Genomic DNA, 22,540 nt, shown 5'->3' with positions numbered 1-22,540 from the left:
GATATGTGTATCCCTAGGCGGTGTACATAAGTTAAAATACAACAAATATAAAAACAGGATTAAATGATTAAAACAATTGTGATATAAAACCAATTAAAATTCATTAAAAGGCTGAGAAAACAGGTCTTTTTAAAAACAGCCAGAGATGAAGAAACTCTGATTTTAACAGGGAGTGCATTCCAGATCCCCGGGGCAGCCACAGAAAAGGCCTTGTCCCAAGTAACCACCAAAAGATCTGGTAGTAGCCATAACCAGACCTCCTCAGATGATCTTAATAGCTGGGAGGGTTCATGACAAATGAGGCACTCTATTAAACACGCTTGACCCAAGCTATTAAGGGCATTATAGGTAATAACCAGTATTTTGCTCGGAAACCTATTGGCAGCCAGTGCAGTTGTGTTAAGATTGGTGTTATGTGGTCTCTTTGGGTTGTCCTGGAGATCAGTCTGCACCAATGGTAGTTTCTGGACTATGTACAAAGGCAGCCCCATGTAGAGTGTATTACAGTTGTCAAGCCTGGAGGTTACCAGTATATGTACCACAGTTTAAAGATCATTTTCCTTCAGAAATGGGAGTAACTGATGTATCGGATGAAGCTGATAAACGGCACCCCTGGCCATTGCCTCAACCTGAGAGATGAGAGAGATTTGTATCCAGAAGCACTCTCAAGCGACATTCTTTCTGGGGGAGTGTGACCCCCATCCAAAACAGGCAGATCTAAACCATCTCTTGGGTTCTCACACACACACACACACACACACACACACACACACACACACACACACACAGTCAGCACCTCCATCTTATTTGGATTCCATTTCTGTTTTTTATCCCTCAGCCAGCCCAATACTGCCTCCAGGCAGGCATTTAAGGAACTTATGCCATTATCTGATGAAGTTGATAGGGAGAAATAGATTTGGGTGTCATCAGCATATTGATAAAATGCCTCACCAAATATCCTGATGTTCTCTCCAAGGGGTTTCGTGTAGATGTTTAAAAAGCATTGGAGACAGTATGGAGCCTTGTGGAACTCCATACATTAACTCCCACTTTGCAGAGCAACAGTCTCCAAACGACACCATCTGGAATCTGCCACAGAGGTAGGAATGGAACCCCTGTAAAACAGTGCCACCCAATCCCAACTCTCTCAGGTGACCCAGAAGGTCGATGGTATTGAAAGCTGCCAAGAAATCCAAAACAGATGTCACACTCCCTCTATCAATTCCCAATTGGAGATCATCCATCTGGCCGACCAAGGCTAACTCAAGCCCATAGCCTAGCCAAAAGCCAGTTGGAAATGGGTCTAGATAATCTGTTTCCTTCAAGACTGCCTGAAGCTAAGAGACCATCACACTCCCAGTCACCTTGCCCAACCATGGAAGATTGGAGACAGGTCTATAATTGGCTAACTCTGAGGGATCCAGTGCAGGTCTTTTCAAGTAAGGCCTAATAATAGCCTCCTTAAGGCAAGCAGGCATCCTGCCCTCCCTCAGAGAAGCATTTCTAATATATACCAGACCCTCTCTGATAGTACTATTGACAGATTAAATGAACCAAGTTGGACAAGGATCAAGAGAACAGGTGGTAGAACATACAGTGCGAAGCAGCTTGTCTGCATCCTCAGGAGTCACAAACTGAGAGTGATCCAATCTGATCCCATAAGAGGAGTTACTGGACATCTCCCTAGTAGACTCTGCAATAAATGTGGGATTTAGTTTGGCCCGAATACACGATATTTTATCAGCAAAAAAGTCATTAAAAATATCACAGCAGATGAGTGAAGGTTCCAAATTTGAGTTCAGACGGGAGGGGGCACATACTAGCCCTCTCACAACCCTAGCAACCCTGCTGGATGTGAAAAGCACCAGCCTGATTTTGAGTAGACTAATGCAGAGTGTGTGCATATTAAAGCCGGGGATCTCTCCATATTGGCAAAGGGGTGCACTCAGATGAGAAAATTGGCCACCCTTTCCCATGCAATGCATGGAAGCACTTTGGATCTTGGCATCTGTCTGTTGCCCCTGGTTTTATATGTTTAAAAAATGCTCCTCACCAGCACAACTTCAAAACGCAGCCAAAAAGCAAAGCCTGCCTCGTATTTAACTACTGAAAGATTTATTGATGTGTTAGATGCTACTGAAAACATAGAAGTGACTTGGTTACTGCCCAAAGGGCTTACGATTGATCTTTCAATTTACTTTACTTTAACCAGTGCCACTTAAACTTCTAAAGATGCATAGCCCACGGATTTTCCCTTTATATTTCTTGGGATCCTCAAATTCCCTCCCCCTCAATTTTAATTATCCCACTACATACTCTGCCCACACTTCATTGTTATTCATCCCAACAAAGTCCAGCATTGGGGCCATCATTCTCTAGATGACCTGCAAGCTGTTAATGAAGGCAGATTTGCATTTTCTCACTGCCTGATTCATCTGTATCCCCCTACACACACACACACACACACACACACACACACACACACACACACACACACACACAGTTTTATACCCCTCCAATTCAGCTGCAAAGAACCCTTAAGGCAACTTACAATTCACCCCCTCTGAATCCAAAAATTTAGGATTTGCTCTGGCAGTCACTCCATAGTGAATTGCTTATAGAAATGCAGAGAGCTGTGGGGCTCACCTCTGAGGTTTTCATGTAGTTTACCTCCTTTGGTTGCTTTAGTCTTGCAGGGAGGGGACAGAGTTATAACCCTACCTTTTTAAAATCCAGGAATAATTGTTTCAGGCTTTTCCTCAAAACATTCTCAAGATCATTGGCTTTCTCAAGGTTGTCACTTAGTCCTCAAGATTGTCATGTCTTGTTTCAAACATTACCTTTGTGACATAAGAATAGCCGCTTCTCCATGATTCTTCAGTGTTCTGGAAACGTACGGAAACGGGAATCATATGGGATGGACATAATCTTTTTCCTTCCCTGAGAACTTTGCCTGTAGTAAGGTAGCGATGACATCATAAATAACACATCATTTAATCCTCCAGCATAGTTCTATTAATTTCAAGTGTTATGGGAATAATATGGGACAGTGAAGTGGCTGATAACATCTGAAGGTAATGTTTGAATCCGGCTTCAGCATACCCCTCACATGTTTTTGAATTTACAGTCTACATTGGTACTTTAAAAGGGTGGAGGGAGAAGGGTGATGTTCTCTCCACTTTTTCAGAGGATAGTTGTACTGTATATGAAGCAATTATTTATTTCGTATTGCTGGTTGTGAACTGGCACTGGGGCAGCATTAGTTTGTTTAGACAAATGGATTTCTGGTTGAAGAGTGTAATCGTAAGTATGCATTGCCAGATGACTGTATGGATTAGTTCCTCAGGGCTGCACAACTCAAATGCCCTACTGGGCCAGAACCATCCACAACTTGGAGTGCAAGGACCGCGGTCAATTTCTAGCACATTATTACATTAAAATTAAAAATGTTAATAGTTAACTGTGGAACTGTTCCCTCTGTCAATGGACCCATAGTTTTAACCAAGAAATAGTGACCAGAAAAGGTCCTGTACCTGCTCAGTCACTGGGGCTCCTGGAGTGCAAGCCAGCCCCAAATAAACAGCGTGGTGTAGTGGTTAGAGTGCTGGACTAGGACCGGGGAGACCCGAGTTCAAATCCCCATTCAGCCATGAAACTAGCTGGGTGACTCTGGGCCAGTCACTTCTCTCTCAGCCTAACCTACTTCACAGGGTTGTTGTGAAAGAGAAACTCAAGTATGTAGTACACCGCTCTGGGCTCCATGGAGGAAGAGCGGGATATAAATGTAATAATAATAATAATAATAATAATAATAATAATAATAATAATAATAATAATAAAAAAATGCCAACTCCTCTCCTCTCCCTAATTGCTTTCAAGCTGCAATCCTGGGCATGCTTACATGGGAGTAAGACTCACTGGGTACACCATGGAACATATGTCTGAGAAAACAGGCATAGGATGGCTCTATAAGGCAGTTTCCAGCTCCTGTATTGGCTGCAGGATACCTGGAGGCCAGTAAAATAGTCCCTGCGGGCCATATCTGGCCCCTGGGCCTCATGTTGTGCAAGCCTGCTCTAAAACCTCTAAATGTTCCTCCAAAGCTCTAAATGAGGCTGTATGTGGATGGAACACTCCACTTTACCTGCTGGTACAGGCTTTCAAAGAAAGGAGGGGGGTCGCCCTTGCTCCAGGGACCAAAGCAGGCAATCATTGCTTGAGTGTGCTTGTAATGATCTCTTTTTAAAAACCTTCTCCTTTATGAATCTACTGCCGTTTCTGCCACATGCCGTGCAACTTGTAGCATCCTTTAGCTGCAGTTTCTAGCACTTTCCCTCCTCTCTGATAGTATTTATTTTCCCTTGAGAACTCTCGGGGGGGGGGGGCGGGAAGCAACGTCACCAGAACAAGTTGATTATCGGGTGGGGATGGGGAGGAGACAGACTGCAGCCAAAGGATGCTAGGAGCTTGGACCAAGGAGTGCTGGATTCGTAAATGCAGGCATGGAAAAGAGATAAGAGAACAAGTGCCCTCTCAAGCAATAGGTACCTCTTTTGTCCTCTGGATGTACGTGATGCCTTTCTGCCAAATTTGCGCGCTTCAGTCTTATGGAATTCTATGCGGTCAGAGAGGAGGTTGTAAATTTAGCCGTTATTTGAGCTTTATTTGTGAACTGACTCCCAAGACCATGCAATCTTTTGCTAACCCTTGCAGATCCAGATTTTGACTTTGCTTGCACAAAATCCAAGGTTTTGCTTCCTCTATGTATTAAGCAATGGAAAAAAACCCCCCAAAAAACCCACCCAACTCTGGCTGAAATCCAGAGCAATGGCTCCCTTGTGAATGACTTTACTTGGAAACCGTTAGTTGGAAACCTAAACGCTAGCATGAAACTGTTGTGCTAGTTAGCACTAAGTCTGGAACTTGCATTCCAGCCTAGTGTTGCACAGCTGCAAGCATGCTTTCCTAAAACCATGCCTGTTTTAAGCACAACTAAGCCATGCTTCACCTTGAGTGGCTCAGTGGGGAAATGCTTGACTAATAAGCAGAAGGTTGCTGGTTTGAATCCCTGTTGGTACTATATTGGGCAGCAGCTATATAAGAAGATGCTGAAAGGCCATCATCTCATACTGTCCGGGAGGAGGCAATGATAAACCCCTCCTGTATTCTACCAAAAGAAAACCACAGGGCTCTATGGGCGGCAGGAGTCAAAATCAACTTGACAGCACCCTTTACCTTTACCTTTAAGCCATGCTTGTTCCACATGCACCTTGCTCTGGTTGTTACCCCATATATTTTTGTTATCCCATGCTTTTCTCTTTTCTTTTGTTTGGCAGATCCAGTTTTATAAGAAGTTCATAAAGTAGACAAGTGATTTTATGGCCTTTGCTGATTTGAGTCAAACCTTATAACTCCACACACACACACACCCCCGCCCAACCATCCCCAAACAATAATTTCTCTTGAGCAGGGTCTAAAGGGGAGCAAGAACAACAGAAGATTAGACCCCAAAATAACCTTTAGGAAGTGTTAAAGTCAGCTTGAAATAGACACAATTTTAAATACTGTTGATTCTCCAAGGTAGCTTTCCTCCATAAAGAACTGCAGTAGAACAAATAGTTGATTTTCTTTAGGATGTGCAATCTGTAGGTTTTCAATAAATGTTTCATTAAATGATAATTTAGTGCATTTTTCAGTTGGAATGAGTAATTTTTTTTAGATTTGGACTTCTAATATGTTTCAGCTTTTTACCTATTAAGTATCCTCCACGAAAACAAAGGAGGAAATTGATGATTGGTCAGTTGCAGCCTGCACGGGTGTGGAAGGAGCTGTACTGGTGCACACAGGAACTTAATGAAAAATGCACAAATCTCTCTCTCTCCCTCCCTCCCTCCCTCCTTCTTGCCTTTAAAATACTTCAGTGACTTTCTGCCAAGTAGGATGAATACATAAAAAGGGAAGTCTAATAACTCTGGAGTCTACTTCTAACCCAGAATTAGCATGTATTACGTAATGCCTCTGATTTAAGACTTGAAGGAGATTAGCAAATAACTTGATATGAATAGCTAATCTATGGAAGCAAAGGAAAAGCTAGGTGGAGCTGTGGAGCAACATATCAGCCTTTCTCGTCTTGAGCTTCATGGCATATGCTGGAACTGTGCTGTGTGTCGTTAGTGAAGAGGGAAATCATTAGGACCTATATAGGAAAAGCAGAAGGGTCTCTTTTGGATTTTACGTATTTCCCAATTTTTCTTGGTTAATACATGACCTTTCAGTGGAACAAAACAAAACATAAAAAATATAATATGGCACTCTTTAAATAAGTTTACTCCTTTCTAAATAACAACTTATTCTCTTGTCTAGGGCCTGGTACAGATATCATGCTAGCCAGCCATATATGGCTAGCCAGCCATAGTTTGTAAATCTGAACAAGCCTCAGTAAACCTGTTTCCTCTGACCTCTCCTGAATGATTTTGCCCCTCCCTTTATATCAGTAATGATGATTTTGTATTTTATGGGACATTTTATTGAATACTGACTAACGTGTGGTTACCACAAACCAGATTTCCCTCATAACCACAGCTTTCAAATCCAGCTCAAAACATGGTTTGTTTGTGTAACTGGTTTTTATCCCACCTCTCTGTTAACCTTTTAACCACCTTGTGCCTGTGTTTAAGCATAATAAAAGCAAACAATCAAGTATAATTGCTGGCTCTGTCACTCATGGCCACATAAGGGACAAGTAGATGATGGTAATAAAATTCCTCCCCCTGGCCTTTGAGATCCCTGCCCAGGCTCTCTTGCTGTTTAGCTGGGCTGATAGGTTGCAGTCTGTTGGTTTATGAGGAAACCATGGTTAAGCTTGGTAGTCCATGAGCCGGGTCTCACAATCAGTGAGACCCGGTTTGGGAAGGGAAGCGGGCAGAGCGGGCTAAGCTCACTCTCCCCGCACACAAGCAGGGCGGAAGCCCTGTGCAGCCAGATTGGCCATCCACACAATTCCCAGCTCCGTGACGGAGCCGGCGGCGGTTGGGGAGTTCAGGGGCCGCACGGCCCCCCGGAAGTTCCAGTATGCCCTGCGTGAGCGCGCAGGGCATACTGGAGAGACCCCCAGAGCCGGGAGGCGACTTTTCACCTCCCCTCCTGGGGTCTACTCATGAGTAGCCACGGTGTGGAGCCACGCCATGGCTACTCGCGATCAGAAATACCGGGTTTGCGGAGCGCTCGCTCCACAAACCCGGTTTAAGGGGGAGGTGTACTTAGGCGGGTAAACCGCTGGAAGGCAACCAGGCTTGGCTGTGGGCTTGGCTGTGAGCCCGGTGGCTCCCACGATCATCCGAAATCGGGCTAGGCTCCTCTAGCCCGATTTCAACTGATTGTGGGAATAGCCTCCATATGTATTGCAAAACCATAGTTGGTACTGGGAGTGAGGGAGGGAACTGCTCTGACAAGGGGAGGGAGCATGGATACACAATTGACTGATTCTCAATTTGCAAACCATAGTTGTGCAAGAAGGCAGCACTATGTGCTGGGCCTAGGCATGAAGTTTCCTTGTTATACAAGCCTTCCAAGAGAAGAGTCTCTTATTGCTTTTCATTAACTCAGGTCTAAATTATAATTATAAATTGTTTTATAAGTGGAAGTGTGGTGAAAATGTAGTTGTCAAAAAAGAGCTTCATGTGTGGCTTGAATAGTCAATGGGCATTCTTTTCAGTGAAAACAACCTGTTGTTTTGGGGCGGGGTTTTTTCCTATTCAAATATGTGACTTGGCACTGAAATAGACAGACATTGGTTAAGCTTGCCAGCAACCAGCGAAGGGCATACTGGGCAGTGGTGGACAGTAATGCATGCTCATCCATTGCTTGGACTGGGATTGTTTGAGTTTGGCCCTCAGATGGGTTTGAGGCCCTTGGACCTATGCCTATCCAACCTATGGTGCTTCTGGATCTTAACAACAGAGTTGATAAAAAATTAACCTCGGAATAGATCCTTATAGTGTGAAGCTTATGTTTACACAGAAGTAAACCTTGAAGTCTCTGAGAAGTGAGCTCTCCTCATTCATTGGAGCTATTCCCATGATTGGGGAAAATCGGGCTAGGAAAGCCTAGCCCAATTTTTGCCGATCGTCAGAACCACTGGGCTTGGCTGCGAGTCCGGTGGTTCTCCAGTGGGTAACCCATTTTGGTAGCCAGCCCCTTAGCCTGGGTTTGCGGAGCAAGTGCTCTGCAAACCTGGGCTATCGAATCATGAGTAGCCACGGCGTGGCTCCATGCTGTGGCTACTTACGAGAAGACCCCCGGAGGGGAGGCAAAAAGCTGCCTCCCGGCTCCAGGGGTCTCGCCGGCAAGCGCGGGGCATGCTGGAGCTTGCAGGGGCCAGTCAGCCCCCAAGCCCCCACCAGCTCCGTCATGGAGCCAGCAATCGTGTAGGTGGCCACTCCGGCTGCCCAGGGCTCCCTGCTCAATTGTCTGCGGGGAGAGCGGGCTTAGCCCACTCTCCCCGCAGTTTTGGAAAAAGCGGGTCTCACAGTTTTTTTCTTAGGAAGTGAAAGCCTTTTATTGCACTTTCACAGGTGTTCATTAGCTACATATGGTGGGGAATAAATCTTCTGTCAGCTCACCTTGAACCTGTCTGGCCCAATCTGTGGAATCCTTGTGCATCAAACTCTGTGTATGTATGTGTTAGTTAACCACTAACCCATGTGGGTTGTTCTACACCAGGGCTGCTCAACTTTGGCCCTCCTGCAGATGTTGGCCTACAATTCCCATAATCCCAGGCTATTGGCCACTGTGGCTGGGGATTATGGGAGTTGTAGTTCAAAAACAGCTGGGGGGCCTAAGTTGAGCAGGCCTGTTCTACACACACAGAGACCTTATTTGTATGTGATGTCCAAAGTGTGGACATCAGGTGGGTAAGTGAGCTGGAGGTGGTAGGACAGGACATCGTGATCTTGGCTCCTCATTGTAGTGAATTGTGCGTAGTTGAAAATTTTTCCTTTCCTGACTCAGGCCAGGTTAAGGGATAATCTCCCTGGCAGAGATAAACCAGTTCTGCAGCATGAGGGAAAGACTCTAGCGCTGAGTCATCCCTCTCCTCTGCTTGAGAAGCAGACTAGCTGGATTTAAAATCTTTAAATTTCCAAAACCCAGAAAGAAGAAAGAAAATATTCTGGTAGGGTAAATCTCACTGCCACCAAGCCACCTCTATAGAAAGTCTTTCTCAACAGGGTTTGGGGTGACTAGCAATCCCCATTTTACTTTGTTTCCGCTTGCCAGAAAGCAACCCCGCCCCCCGCAAAAAAAACCCTCTCTCTCCCATGCATCTGCCTGCATGTGGAGTTAATTCTTAATTGTTAATTTAGCCAAGCTATCTTTGAGACATGTTCTGCACCAGAGAAATCCCCCTTATCCCCCCCCACACCGCTGGGTTAATAAACCAACCCGCTGAGGCTTGTAAAAAGAACAGAGTGGGGGGGACTTTTATTCAATTACTACAGACTGGTTCTGTCTGAGGTTTTTTAGCTTTTTAGATACCCTTGATTACAAGAATACTTCAAAAGCACCCTGAATGATGCTGGGGTGGCATACTTTAAAATCTTACTTACTCAGTTGCAAAGAACAGATATTTATGAAAATGCAAAGCACACACACAAAAGCAAAATAAGTTCCTGATGCACAGTCTGACTAAACAAACTGTTCCCTATGCTGGGTTCCCGAAGCCCACAAAGTCCTGGCTTCCCCTTTCCCTGACTTACCAAACTCCTGATGAAAATCAAGCCTCTTGCAGATCTCTCACCCTGCAGCTCCATCATGAGTCATCCAGCCTCATGCTAGTCTGCACTCCCTGTTCACTTCCTCCTTCTTGTCCCCAACAATCCCACCAACAGCTCTCCTGTCCCACCCACTTGGTCAATTAAGTGGTCGAGTGCTAAAGGTCACCAGCCTGTCAGTCAAGACAGAGGTTCGTTTCCTGTTAACTCTTTAGAGGGAGGGGAGGCTATTCACTACACTCATCCATACAGACTGCCTGTATAACAATTAAAATATCAGAACCAATGAGTCACAAGTAAAAGAAACTTAGAGAATATGAATACATGGAGTAAATACAACATGTTCATCAACTTTAGTTTATCATCCACTACATTCATCAAAGCATCAGGCAAATTCCATTAACTGTGTAAAAGTAAATAGGTCATTTTGCTGTGGTTCTTTGGCTCATGATGTGTTACCAGTTTGATCTTCAGTGCAGCAAGTTGCCCGAACATGCATATTTCTGAAGTTACCTATGTTTCTTTGTTTCTGCATAGTGCATATGGGTAGTGGTTTTAGGCTTTCTTCATTCTACTGTCATTATCTTGATGTTTTGTAGAAGCTGGAGCTGGATCGATTTATGCTTTATGCTCATGGACCTGATCTTTGCCGAGAATCAGACCTGCGCCATGCAATGGCCAACTGCTTTGAAGCACTGATAGGTAAAATAATAGTGCTTTGGCTTTTGTGTTTGTTTTGTCAGTCGTGATTTGTATTTGTACTAGGGAGGAACTGAATGCACACGCTCTCTCGCTCTCTCTCTGTCCTTTTTTGCATTATCATTTGACATTGATGACTGTCACTGTTTGTTCATTCATTCATGGGCAGCCACCATTGCATGAATGCTGCGCTTCAGAAGCCGCACCTTACACCACAGCCATGCCATGCCCGGTGCATCTAACGTCAGATGCAGGGGCATCATTTTGCTCACAAACGGGGGCAGCTAGAGCGGCCTTTTAAAGGCTGAGAGATTCGCTCCTGACCATGTTGCGAACTCGGCGCTGATTTCACTTTCAAACAGGGCCACGCGGCCCTGTTTATGCACGGCCCTGTTTAGGACCAGCTCTGCATTCAGAGTGGTCAGAAGCGACTCTCCCTGCCTTTAAAAGGAAGGTAGAGCTGCTCTGGCCACACCGTGAAAGCGGTGCTGGCCAAACTTAGCTCGCAAACATGGCCGCATGGCCCCGTTTGCGATGTAAACTACGCCTACATCTGAGAGGCAGGGGGAGTGTCTTAACTGCGCGCCCTGCATCTGACGTCACTCTTAAGACACGGGGGCGAGGCTAGGGGGCTGTGGCGGTGGCCTGAATGCGGGCTGCTGCTCGTCTCCCTCCGCCCCTCATTCATTCATTCATTCATTCATTCATTTAGTGAAGCCTGACATTTCAAGAAAACACATTACCTGTTTGAAAACTTCACCGAATGACCTTAGATTTCTCTAGAGACAGGATCTTATAGGAGAGGTTCAAGGTGTTTTAAAAAATCTCCATTGGTTATATGGCTCTTAAGGACTCAGAGGTTTTTATGACTGACACTTCATAAAACTGATACAGGAAATTACACACAGTGGGTAAAGAAATGTGGACTGAACCATAAGCAGACAGTGTAGAAATTGGCATGACTTCTGGATCTTGGTTTTCCTGTATTTTAAAGAAGTGGCTGTAGCTTCATGATTGTAGAAAAACATGTGAAAATGGGCGGGGACATTTTCACCCTAACACGGGGAAAGAATGGATTCTTTGGGCCACGATCGAGGCAAGCCAATTAGTTGCAGCCCAGAGGTATTTGAGCTCATAAATCTAATGATGCTCATTGGTAGTAAGTGAATGCCTGACAATGGGACATATTTCTTCACACAGCAGAGAATTAGTTTGTGGAATTCAGTGCCATAAGATTTGGTGAGACAAACTCATGGAGAATAGGTTTATGAATGAATATTAGACATATTAGATTGTAGCCCGAGAGTGAAGCATAATTAAGCACCATTAAATCAATGATACAAGTTAATAACTTAATGGAACTAAGCTAAGTCCCATTAATTTCAGTGTGGCTAACTTTCTTTGGATACAACCCATGCTAACTAAATGGAACCTCTATGTTCAGAGTCAGTGTACAATAAATTGTACAAGAAATGCTATTCCATAAATAAAGTTAAAGGCAGACCATGTCTGCAGCTTACCATCTTGCAGACAAAAAGGCTGTTCACACAACTGGGGGGTGAGGGGAAGGCTGCACAAAACCTACCTCCCCCACCCCAGACAATCTGGAAAGGTGGAGGGAAGCACTGACTGCATTCTCACACAATCCGTGTTGCTACACGCAGCACGGCTCTCCGGAGGCTGAGACAATGCATCCTGCCCTCCATGTATCCCACAATGCACCATGTGACGAGCGTGGTACATTGGGGGATAACCCCGTGAGATGGGCACTCTAGACTCCCATCTCTATGTGCACTTGGGCTGCAAGCAGCCCGAGCACACACACAATCCCAGCACCAGGGTTAAGAGCACTAGTGGGGCTAGGGAGGTGGCATTAGGCTGCTCGTGAGAACAGGGAAAAATGGAAGGAGAAGTGGTACAATAAGAATGGAAATGGTAGAGAATAGCTAATGGGTAAAGTTGAAAGAATAACAAATGCGGCTTCAAAAGTGAAAAACCAAAATTGATGAAGGTGCTCTGATATCAAGAGGCAGGTATTCTGTAAGGAATAAAAAGAGACAAGGGGTACAAATGAGAAATTACAATGAGATGTCTGGGTGAACTAGAAGTAAAGTATCACTAGAACCTAAAAAATAAGGGATATAAAGAAATAAGGGAGCAGAAAGATGGGAGGGAGTCAGAGGACAGACATATATGAATACAAAATGTTTAAACTGCCTTCTGTTTCCCTGAAGAATTCAGTGTAAAGCTGACAAAATAAGAGAAACACCAGTAAAATGGGAAACAAGAAAAAGCTAATGAGCTGCATAATTTAAAATAGAGGGAAGTGTCCAGACAGAAGTTTAATATTACAGTAACCAAACCTAGGAAGTATAAGAGAATGAAGCAAAGGCTTTGTAGTACTAATTGAAAGCAAAGCACATGTAGGTATGTTTAAAAGTTAGAACCAAAATGCTTATTAGAAATAAAAATGTTTTTTTTCTTGCAGCATAAATAAAAGAATGTAGAGAAAGATCAGAGTCAAAATAACCCCCAAATTGCAATCTTATAAAGAGGAAGAAAGTAGTACAGACCCAAAGAAAAAAGAATATACAGTAAGGGACAAAATCAGAAGGCCAAATCAAAACTTCAGTTCAGTTGTAGGTTATTAGCATACAGATAGATTATTATTAACATTAAATAAATAGATAAGGGAGATCTGAGAAAGTAAATACATGGGAAGCAAAAAAGGTGTTAAGAAAATAACTCTATGGTGCTTCCAAAGAAATAAGAGGTGAAGAAGAAGATGAGGAGCCCATAAGAACAAAAAGATTTGTTAAAGATTGGTAAGCATTAAACCAAGCAAGAACAAAATTGTACAAACCTAAATCATTATTACGATCAAAGATGAGCACACAGATCAAATCCAAATACAAGAGGAAAACATCAATACCAGTGCATGCATATATATATATACACATAAAATATACAACTAAGAACTATTACATAAAATGTAAAATGGAATAAGATAACAAAATAAAGACAAAACGAATTAAGTACCTGTATTAACCATCTCCGACACACCGTATGTGGGTCTTAATCGCAGCTGTACAGAATTTGGCCACCAGATGTGAGGAACGAGAGAGTAGAACATTCAGTCATATCAAAAGAAAGGAAAAATTCTAAAGAAGAAAAAACAGAATAATCGTCATAGGTTTTAGACAACAAAAAACCTAAAATACACAAGAGCACTTTGGGTAGATGTATGTGAGTAGAAGAGATCAAAAGAGAAATTTGAAAGGGGAGGGGGACAAATAAAAGAGGTGTGAGACAGAAACTATTGGATATGAGATTGAGCATTAAAAGCAAGGGGGATAGTAAAGTCTTCTATTATGATAATTGAAAATGAGGAAGACCAGAAAAAGAGCCAGCACTCAAAGTTAGGGATGTGCACGGAACCACGGCAGGAAGGCTCGAAGGCAGTTGGCACCATGCCAGCAACTTCCAGTCATATCTGGAAGTTGGGGGCAGCAGGCAGGTATGCTGTCGCCCCAGTGGGCTTTGAAAAACACAGACACTGACAGACACATGAGAAAATCCATGTTTCAGTAAGAACAAAACAAGAAACGTTATAAGAGATAGCTATATGGTTAAGTGCAACTGCCTTATTAACTACAGAACAACAGTTTTAATAAAGCAGAAGAAACTAAAGATGCAACATGAGAAATTGAACAAGATCATCCTAGTAATATTGTCAAGAAGCAGGACTAATGAAGTAATATTGTCAAGAAGCAAAAAAAATTGAGAGGCACAAATCAAGCAACACACACTCCTCCCCCCGCCCACGGTGTCATAGTTCAGACTTCTGACTCAGAAGAGTCAGAGCAGGAACGGGAGGATTCGCCTGCTAGTGAGGGCTCAGAGGCACAGCAACAGGATTTGGCAGGGAGACAGGACTCTGGAGCTGAGAATTCGGAACAGCTGCCAGACATGATTTCTGATGAGGAGGAGGAGGCTGGGATTTCACCTGTCTTGAGAAGACGTCTCAAGAGGGAAGCTCAGTGGGAGTCACACAGGCACGGGAGATCACAAGAGAGGAAGCAGAAGTGCTGACTCAGGGAAGCCGGATTGGCTGCTGGATCTCTTGAGCCATATGTATTTAGCAGTCTGTCAATTGCTCAGATGCTGTTAGCAACTTTCGCTGACCGCAGACCGTGTGCTATTTTGAATTCCCAACTTTTCCGAGTTCCAGTTTGCCCTTGTTTATGCTTTCCTGCTTTGTTCCGTTAATTCCTTGTTCTGGTGTCCTTTGTTCCTTTTCATTTTGTGTTTTCTTTTCAGTTATTACTTAGTTATTGTTGGGGGGGGGGTACCTAGTTCAGTTCAGGGGACTTAATTCATTTACTATTTTTCTTTGTGAGCCTTTTATTTTCCTTCATGTAGCTTCGCTGCTACTTTCTGTTAACTCACAGGGGGAGTGCTGAAGGGGGTTGTAAATCCTGTTGGGTTAGCTGAGCTAACCGATTTACGACACACACACCAAAAAAGAACCCACCAAAGACTAAAGGCAACTAATTGTAATTGCTACAATCAGCATAAAGAACAGAAAAAGAACCAAAAAGAGAGATCTCCTGCCTTCTGTCTCACCCAAATGGCAGTTGTCATATGATTCCCTGGTCCGGTTGGGACCAGTGTTCCCTCTAAGGCATGCACATGTACACGTGCTCACACGTTTCTTGAAGTCCGCTCAGTTAATTTTAGGCCCTGCTCAGGTTGAATCAGGAAGGCCCCATTCTGAATGTATGTGCGCGCACACTGCCTTGATACTGCCACCCAGAACAAAATTCATTCCACACACAGGTGAAAAAAATTAGAACTGGTGGGACCACTCAGAAGATTACAAATTCTCAGGCCTGAAAAAACACCCTGTGTCTGTGGTGATGGACAACAGTGGTGGTTAGAGTTCTCTGTTAAAGGCTATTGGGTCTCAGAATATATATACAAGGCAGGAAGGTGCCCCATCTCACACCCTCCACCTGAACAGCGGTAGAGCATTCCTTTCAGTACACTGAGCTCCACCCAGTTCCTGGCTGCTGGTCCTGCTGTCATACTATCTTAACTGGCACTGCAATGCTGCTCATTAGTCCAGCTTCTTCTCTCCCTTAATGGGATGTGGGAGAGTGGGGATGACAAGAGACAGGAGCTAGATGGGCCTGACAGTGACAAGGGAGAGGACTTGCTGCAACAAGCCAGTGCTTTTATCCCATGCTCGTCTTCTCTCCTGCCTCTACACAAGTGTTTAGCTGCTGGTCTTGCTGTCATGGTGACTGGCTGCTGCATATGTGCTGCTTGTTAGCCCAACTTCCTCTTCTCTAATGGGATGTTGGGATGAACAGGGTCTGCTATAAAACTGACAATAGCAAGGGAAAGATGGGGAGAGAGGGAGAGAGAGAGACTGGGCTGCAGACAGAATAACATCCTGACTCTAGCTCTTTGACAAGCTTTTACCATTATTTTTCCTATTCTTCCTGCATTTTGTCTTGCCTTAGAAAATATATTTTAGCTTTCTTACAAGGTAACAGCTATATGGGTCTTGCTTTGGGCTATATTGTGTTTCATCAGATCAAGATAAAGAAAAAGAGCCGTCCTTTTTAACTCTGCTTTGCTTTTCAGAAGTGCTTTGATGTTTAATGTTAAGAAAGGAAACTGGGAGAAAAGAACTAGAAAGTGATATGGATCTACTGTGAGGTTCAAATGCTCTAGCTTTTGGATGAGATCGTGTGGGCCAGACTGTTCTTTATAACAGAGTTGTTTGTTATTTTGTGTAGGCTAGGGATGTGTGCGGAACCAGTTCGGAGGCCCTTTATGGGCCTCCAAACCGGTTCAAAGAACCAGCGATTCCGCCGGTTTGAAGGTGGGGGGGGTCTGTCTTTAAGAGCGGGGGAGGGTGCACTTACCCCTCCCGCTGCCTTCCTCCTGCCTGCATCTGTTTTTGTAACAGCTAATCGGGGCGGCAACGTACCTCCCTGCCACCCCATTGTCCGGCTAATGGGGGAGACAGGGCAACAGGGAGGTATGCTGCTGCCCCGATTAGCTGTTTAAGAAAACAGACACCGATGAGGGAAAAGTGGCGGGAGGGGTAAGAGCACCCGCCCTCACTCTTAAAGATAGACCCCCGCTACCTTCGAGCCTCCCTGCCGCGGTCTTGTGCACAACCCTAGTGTAGACTAAAGATTGGCTTGAGGTCTTTGGATTTTCTTGTGTTGTAGTAGTAGTAGTATTGTTTATTTCGGCCCAAGGCCAGCATACAAAAAGAAAAACAACAAGAATAAATACATAAAACAGACAAAATACATAAAACCTAAAATAGATAAAACATTAATACCTTCAGATAGCGCACATATAACCAATTCCATTCAGATAGAATCGGTCAATCTGAAGTACACAACCCAGCACCTCGTGCCTCCACCATTCTAGACCGAATGATTTTCTTGTGGGGTTGTTGTCTTTTTGCCATCCGTATGTCTCAAGTGATGTCTAAGAAACAGATGGGCTCATAGAGGATCCTGCATTGTATCTGAAATCAGCTAAAGGCTACTTAGGAGTTTGTCTTCTTTGTCTTTCCATAGCTTAGAGTAAGAACAGCCAATTTGGGGGGCAAGAGTGCCGCAAACGGAGTTAAAAGGAAGAGATTGAGTCTGATATCCTGACTAAATTACTGAACAGAAGTAGTCCCATTGGAATTAATAGGACACAGTCATAAGTGGTCTTATAAATTTCAGTGGGACTTCCTTTGACTAACTTAGTATGTCATACACTGTGCTTAGTATATAGTACTTAATATATGTGGTGCACACACAGACACCATTGGTGAGGGTTTTCTTCTAATCTGCAGAGCTGAGAATTAGACCATAGGGCATTCAGCACAGGAGAGGCAGAACAGAAATGCTATAATCAGGCCCAAATTATCTCTGATCCTATCTAGTGGTGTCACAAAGCCCTCCTGCCTGTCTCTGTGCCCCCTTAACTGAGTGCACCGTCTTATGCATTCTGTGGTGCCACAGAAGCCTGATTCAGGCTTCTTTAAGCTTGAATCTAAGCCTTGTGCTTCTATAAGCACAAGCTTGCATGAACTTTTGGCTTGTGTGCCCCCCTTGTTATGTGAAGGGAGGAGACTGAAAGCTTCCTTTTGTGTTTGTTACAAACTCCAGTTTCCTGTTATGCCCCAACTCAGCAGACTGTAATTTATAGAAACCTCAGTTAGTTACAAAGCCAGGATATCAAACAAGAATCTGGCATAACTACCTGGCTTAAAAAAACAACAGTTTCTCAAGTTTGAATGTAACCGGAAATTTGCAGTTTGTTGCAAACCATGAAAGAAAGCTTTCAGTAGGGATGTGCAAAAAATTTTGGGCACAGAACAATCTGTGCCCGAAACGAGCAATTTCGGGTGATTCGGGTCCGAACCGAATCACCCCCGATGCCCCCCGATATTTTTCGGGCCCGAGCCGAATCACCCGAATTTCGGGCCCGAAAAATTTGAGTGATTCGGGATGACAGCTCTTCGAATTTCCCACCTTTTTGCATCCATTGATTTGAATGCAAAAAGGTCTGAAGTGATGTCAGCCCGAATTTTGGGTCCCAGGGCAAAATAGTGGGGTGGGGTGGTAGTGCCTAATGGGTGGAGGCTACCACCCCAATTTCAGGGGAATTGGGCAAAGGGCTGATTTGGGGGGAATTTTTGAAGTTTTAGTGACTTTGGGGCAGATTGGGGGCAGAGAGTGGATCTGCCCCAAAAGAGTGGGGTGGGGTGGTGGTGCCTAATGGGTGGAGGCTACCACCCCAATTTCAGGGGAATTGGGCAAAGGGCTGATTTTTGGGGAATTTTTGAAGTTTTTGTGTCTTTGGGGCAGATTGGGGGCAGAGAGTGGAATGGATCTGCCCCAAAAGAGTGGGGTGGGGTGGTAGTGCCTAATGGGTGGAGGCTACCACCCCGATTTCAGAGTGATTGGGCAGAGGGCTGAATGTTGGTGAATTTCTGAGGTTTTTCTTCATAAGGTGCTTTGTGCTAGATTGATTCATTCATCATACTCAACTTTCAATGACCCCACTCTCACTTTTTTACACTCTCATTTACTATGAGTATGATGAATGAATCAATCTAGCACACTGCACCTTATGAAGAAAAACCTCAGAAATTCACCAAAATTCAGCCCTCTGCCCAATCACTCTGAAATCGGGGTGGTAGCCTCCACCCATTAGGCACTACCACCCCACCCCACTCTTTTGGGGCAGATCCACTTTCTGCCCCCAATCTGCCCCAAAGTCACTAAAACTTCAAAAATTCCCAAAAAATCAGCCCTTTGTCCAATCCCCCTGAAATTGGGGTGGTAGCCTCCACCCATTAGGCACTACCACCCCACCCCACTCTTCTGGCCCCAGGGCCCGTTTTGCTGATCCGAATCGATCCGAATTCGGATTTAATCCGAATCCGAACCGAATTGGGGGTGATTCGGGTCAGCAAAATTCAGGCACAGAACAGGGGCGATTCGGTTCGGGTCCCGAACCGAATCACTGAAAACCCGAATTGCACACCCCTAGCTTTCAGCCTCCTCCTTTGTCTGTGGTTAATATTCATAACAACAAAGGCTTGTATTGGCTCATACTCATAACAATAAACCATGGGATGATGTTGTGTGAAATGAGCCAGGGTGTTGAGTTTGGATGTTACCTCAAAAGATTGAGGTGCACACCTTTTCTCTGACACCTTTTCTCTGACTCTATGGGATATTCATTTTATCCCATAGGAGCTTTCAAGCACAAAACGGCTTATACTTCGTTGTTGCCTGAAAAATTCTTGATGGCCCATGGAACTGGGATATTTTTGAAGCCTGAGATATTTTCCCTTTTATAGGGTTAGGGTCTATGTCTAATTCTATGTCTGGATTGGCAATCTGGAGAATAAATGCCAATAGGAGTCATGTTAACCAAAACATGTTCATCAAGACACTGCTCAATATCAGAATTCTTTAGATCCCTGTGACCAGTTTAGGTCACATATAGGACAGTAACAGACTGGGGAGGGTTCATGGAAGGCAACAAAAAATGTTTAAGTAAATTAAACTGTTGAAGCTTAACCACTGAAGAAAAATTAGATGGTCTTTCCTTCTAACAGTGAGTAATAGGTTTTGTACAATTATAAGCAATCTTATATTTGCTTCAGTTATCTTAAAAAAGGCACTTATATTGAGTGATATATATTCTGATGATATACAATTTATATAAAGTTAATGGCTAAACTGTAATTGTAAGTCAATTACAGTAAGTGATAACATTTTTAAAAATATATTGACAGCTCTAAATTTAAAACATTTGACACTTCATTGTGTGACCCACCAAGAAAGATAGGGAAAGCACTGGATATGTCTTGCCTAGAAGAAGAGTATTCAGTGGGGAGATGCAGGGGCGTATCTAGGGTAGGGCATGCAGAGCACGTGCCCCAGGCGCCACTTGAAGGGGGGCGCAATTTTTTTTTTGAATTTTTTTTTAAATGGCCACCCAAAACTAAAATGGCCACCACACATGCTCAAATGGCCTCTGTGAGGCCCTAGGCCATGCCAGTCTTCACACAGGCCATTTGAGTATGCGCGGTGGCCATTTTGTTTTCAGCAGCCATTTAAAAAAATATTTTTATTTTTTTTAAAGGCCACCACACATGCTCCAATGGTCCCTGTGAGGCCCTAGAGACCAGCAAGTGGAGGCATAACATTTGCAGACACACACACCCCCACAGCCTTTAGGAAGCCCCCTGAAGGGGCTACAGGTAATTTTTTATTTAAAAAAATTAATATAAGTCACTGATTACATATTCAGTTTGGCACTATGTACAGAGAATCAGGGTTTGTGAATACTGAGCTGAAGCTTATGAGCTAGGATTGTATTCATTTGCTCTTACTTTGCTTCTTGTGATAAGTGAGTTAAATGTGATGTCTTAATAATATGGCTATTAATGGTGAGTTTGTCTTTGAATCAGTGTGAAATCCTTAGTATTAAGACCCACTGGGAGTTTCTTGCTCTCTTTCTCTCATTTTAACTGTCTTTCTGAAATACTAGAATATATTCCAAGCAGTGACACAGTTTACTCTGCATATCTTTTAATTATTTTCATAGTATCTGGGAAAAGTTAAATTCTCCATGTATTTTTGAAACTTATGTAATAGTGATGCTACAATGCATAGTAGAGAATTAGACAGGCACTTCTGTTTAGTTTTCCAAATACACCTCCACGTAGTATTTGGGTATTTCATGAGCCCCAGCATACTGAAAGTTGTCATTTTCCAGCATTTTTTGATCTGGCTATGTCCACTGCTAAATAGTTTTTGAAATATTAAAAGATTAATGATCTTGTATTTTTGAGCTAATATTGTGGTAAATTTATCTGAAAGATGGGTGTCAGATGTTTGGACAGGGGGCACAATTTAAGTGCTTGCCCTAGGCGCTATTTTCCCTAGATACGCCTCTGGGGAGATGATAGCATCCAAATACCTTTTGTGAGGAAGAGGGAGTACAATAATTTATCATCATTCTTGAGGGATACAGAAGAATCAAAGCGAGCATAGCATATTAAGTTAGGATACATTTGTATACCTGTAAGAAGATTGGGAAGATCAGATTGCCCAGGGACATTGTGAAATTTTATCCTCTGGCAAATTCCAAAAGACCAAACATGAATCCATTGGATTCATATTCTAGTAAAATTCAAATAAATAAAATAATCAGTGAGTGTTAAACCTATTGAATCCTCCATTCATTCATTCATTCATTCATTCATTCATTCGATTTCTATACTGCCCTTCCAAAAATGGCTCATGGTGGTTTACACAGAGAAATAACAAACAAATAAACAAACAAATAAGATGGGACTCTGTTCCCAAAGGGCTCACAATCTAAAAAGAAATGTAAGATAGACACCAGCAACAGTCACTGGATGTCGCTAGGGAGCTGGATTAGATGTGTTGTAGACAGCCTTCTAATTGAATAATTAGGCCAATGTGCTGAATATCTCTTTCTGTCCTCCACCCTTTCCAGAAGATCCAGTTAAATTGTTTGTTTGTTTGTTTGTTTGTTTGTTTGTTTGTTTGTTGAATTTCTATACCGCCTAATATAGAAATCTCTAGGTGGTGTACAGATTAAAACATAATATCTTTATATATATTTCTCTAAGGTGTACTTGTGGCTAATCTCATGCATGGCAGCTCTCGTGAGCAGCTGCCAGATAGCGACAAGTTCAGGCTTGGGTAGAAAATGGTGGCGGCAGCTGGCCGGCCAGCGGGGGAGAAACAGTGGTAAATGGTGATGGCTGGACGCCGCCAGGCAAAGAAAACAGCAGCGACGGGCAGGGGGAGGCAGAGGAAGAAGGTACCAGGTGTGGAAACTACTGCAGCAATGGGCGGGCAGCGGAAAGGGTGGCGTCTCTCTGGCCCGCTGGCCGGCCAAAAGGAAGGTTGGCCTGGGCACCAGGCAGAAGAAGGCAGTGGCTGGCAGGCAGGCAAAACTGGGCAACGGAGAGAGTGGCACACTCTCTCTCTAGCCCGCCTGCCGGCCAAAAGGAAGGATGGCCCAGCGGCAGAAGTGCTGGGGGTAAGAGTGCCGGTTCGGGGGGGAGACACGGCAGCAGCGTGGTGGGGGGATGGGGGCTCAGATGCTCTGCGCCTTGCCCAGCTAGTAAAATATGAACCATTTAAAATTCATAAAACATTAAAATCATAATTGATAACACATTAAAGAATTTTTAAAAAAGATTTCAGTTAAAAGCCTAGGAAAATAGGTATGTTTTCAGGGTTTGCCTAAAAACAAACAGAGAAAGAGATGCTCTTATTTCCAAAGCCCTGGAGCAGCCACAGAGAAGGCCCGATCCCAAATTGCCACCAAACGGGTTGCCGGCAGCAGTAACCAGACCTCTCCAGATGATCTTAATAGGCGGCAGGGTTCCCTACTGAGAAGATGCTTTCTTAAGTACCCTGGACCTAAGCCGTTAAGGGCTTTATAGGTAATAACCAGCACTTTGTATTTTCGGAAACATATCGGCAGCC

The 22,540-nt window shown here is 43.8% G+C and overlaps 1 protein-coding gene across 4 annotated transcripts in view; it reads left to right on the top strand.

The window, feature by feature from the left end:
- DROSHA (drosha ribonuclease III) overlaps positions 1-22,540 on the top strand; it is a 130,706-nt gene that overhangs the window by 76,909 nt on the left and 31,257 nt on the right. For all 4 annotated transcript variants that reach the window (XM_053250286.1, XM_053250284.1, XM_053250285.1 and 1 more), the window contains one exon: positions 10,370-10,472. In XM_053250286.1, the coding sequence (XP_053106261.1) occupies positions 10,370-10,472 (103 nt within the window). The remainder of the gene's footprint in view (positions 1-10,369; positions 10,473-22,540) is intronic.

Source organism: Hemicordylus capensis, chromosome 4, assembly GCF_027244095.1.
Source record: "Hemicordylus capensis ecotype Gifberg chromosome 4, rHemCap1.1.pri, whole genome shotgun sequence".
Taxonomy (NCBI): domain Eukaryota; kingdom Metazoa; phylum Chordata; class Lepidosauria; order Squamata; family Cordylidae; genus Hemicordylus; species Hemicordylus capensis.
This window is presented reverse-complemented; position numbering and strand designations above follow the sequence as displayed.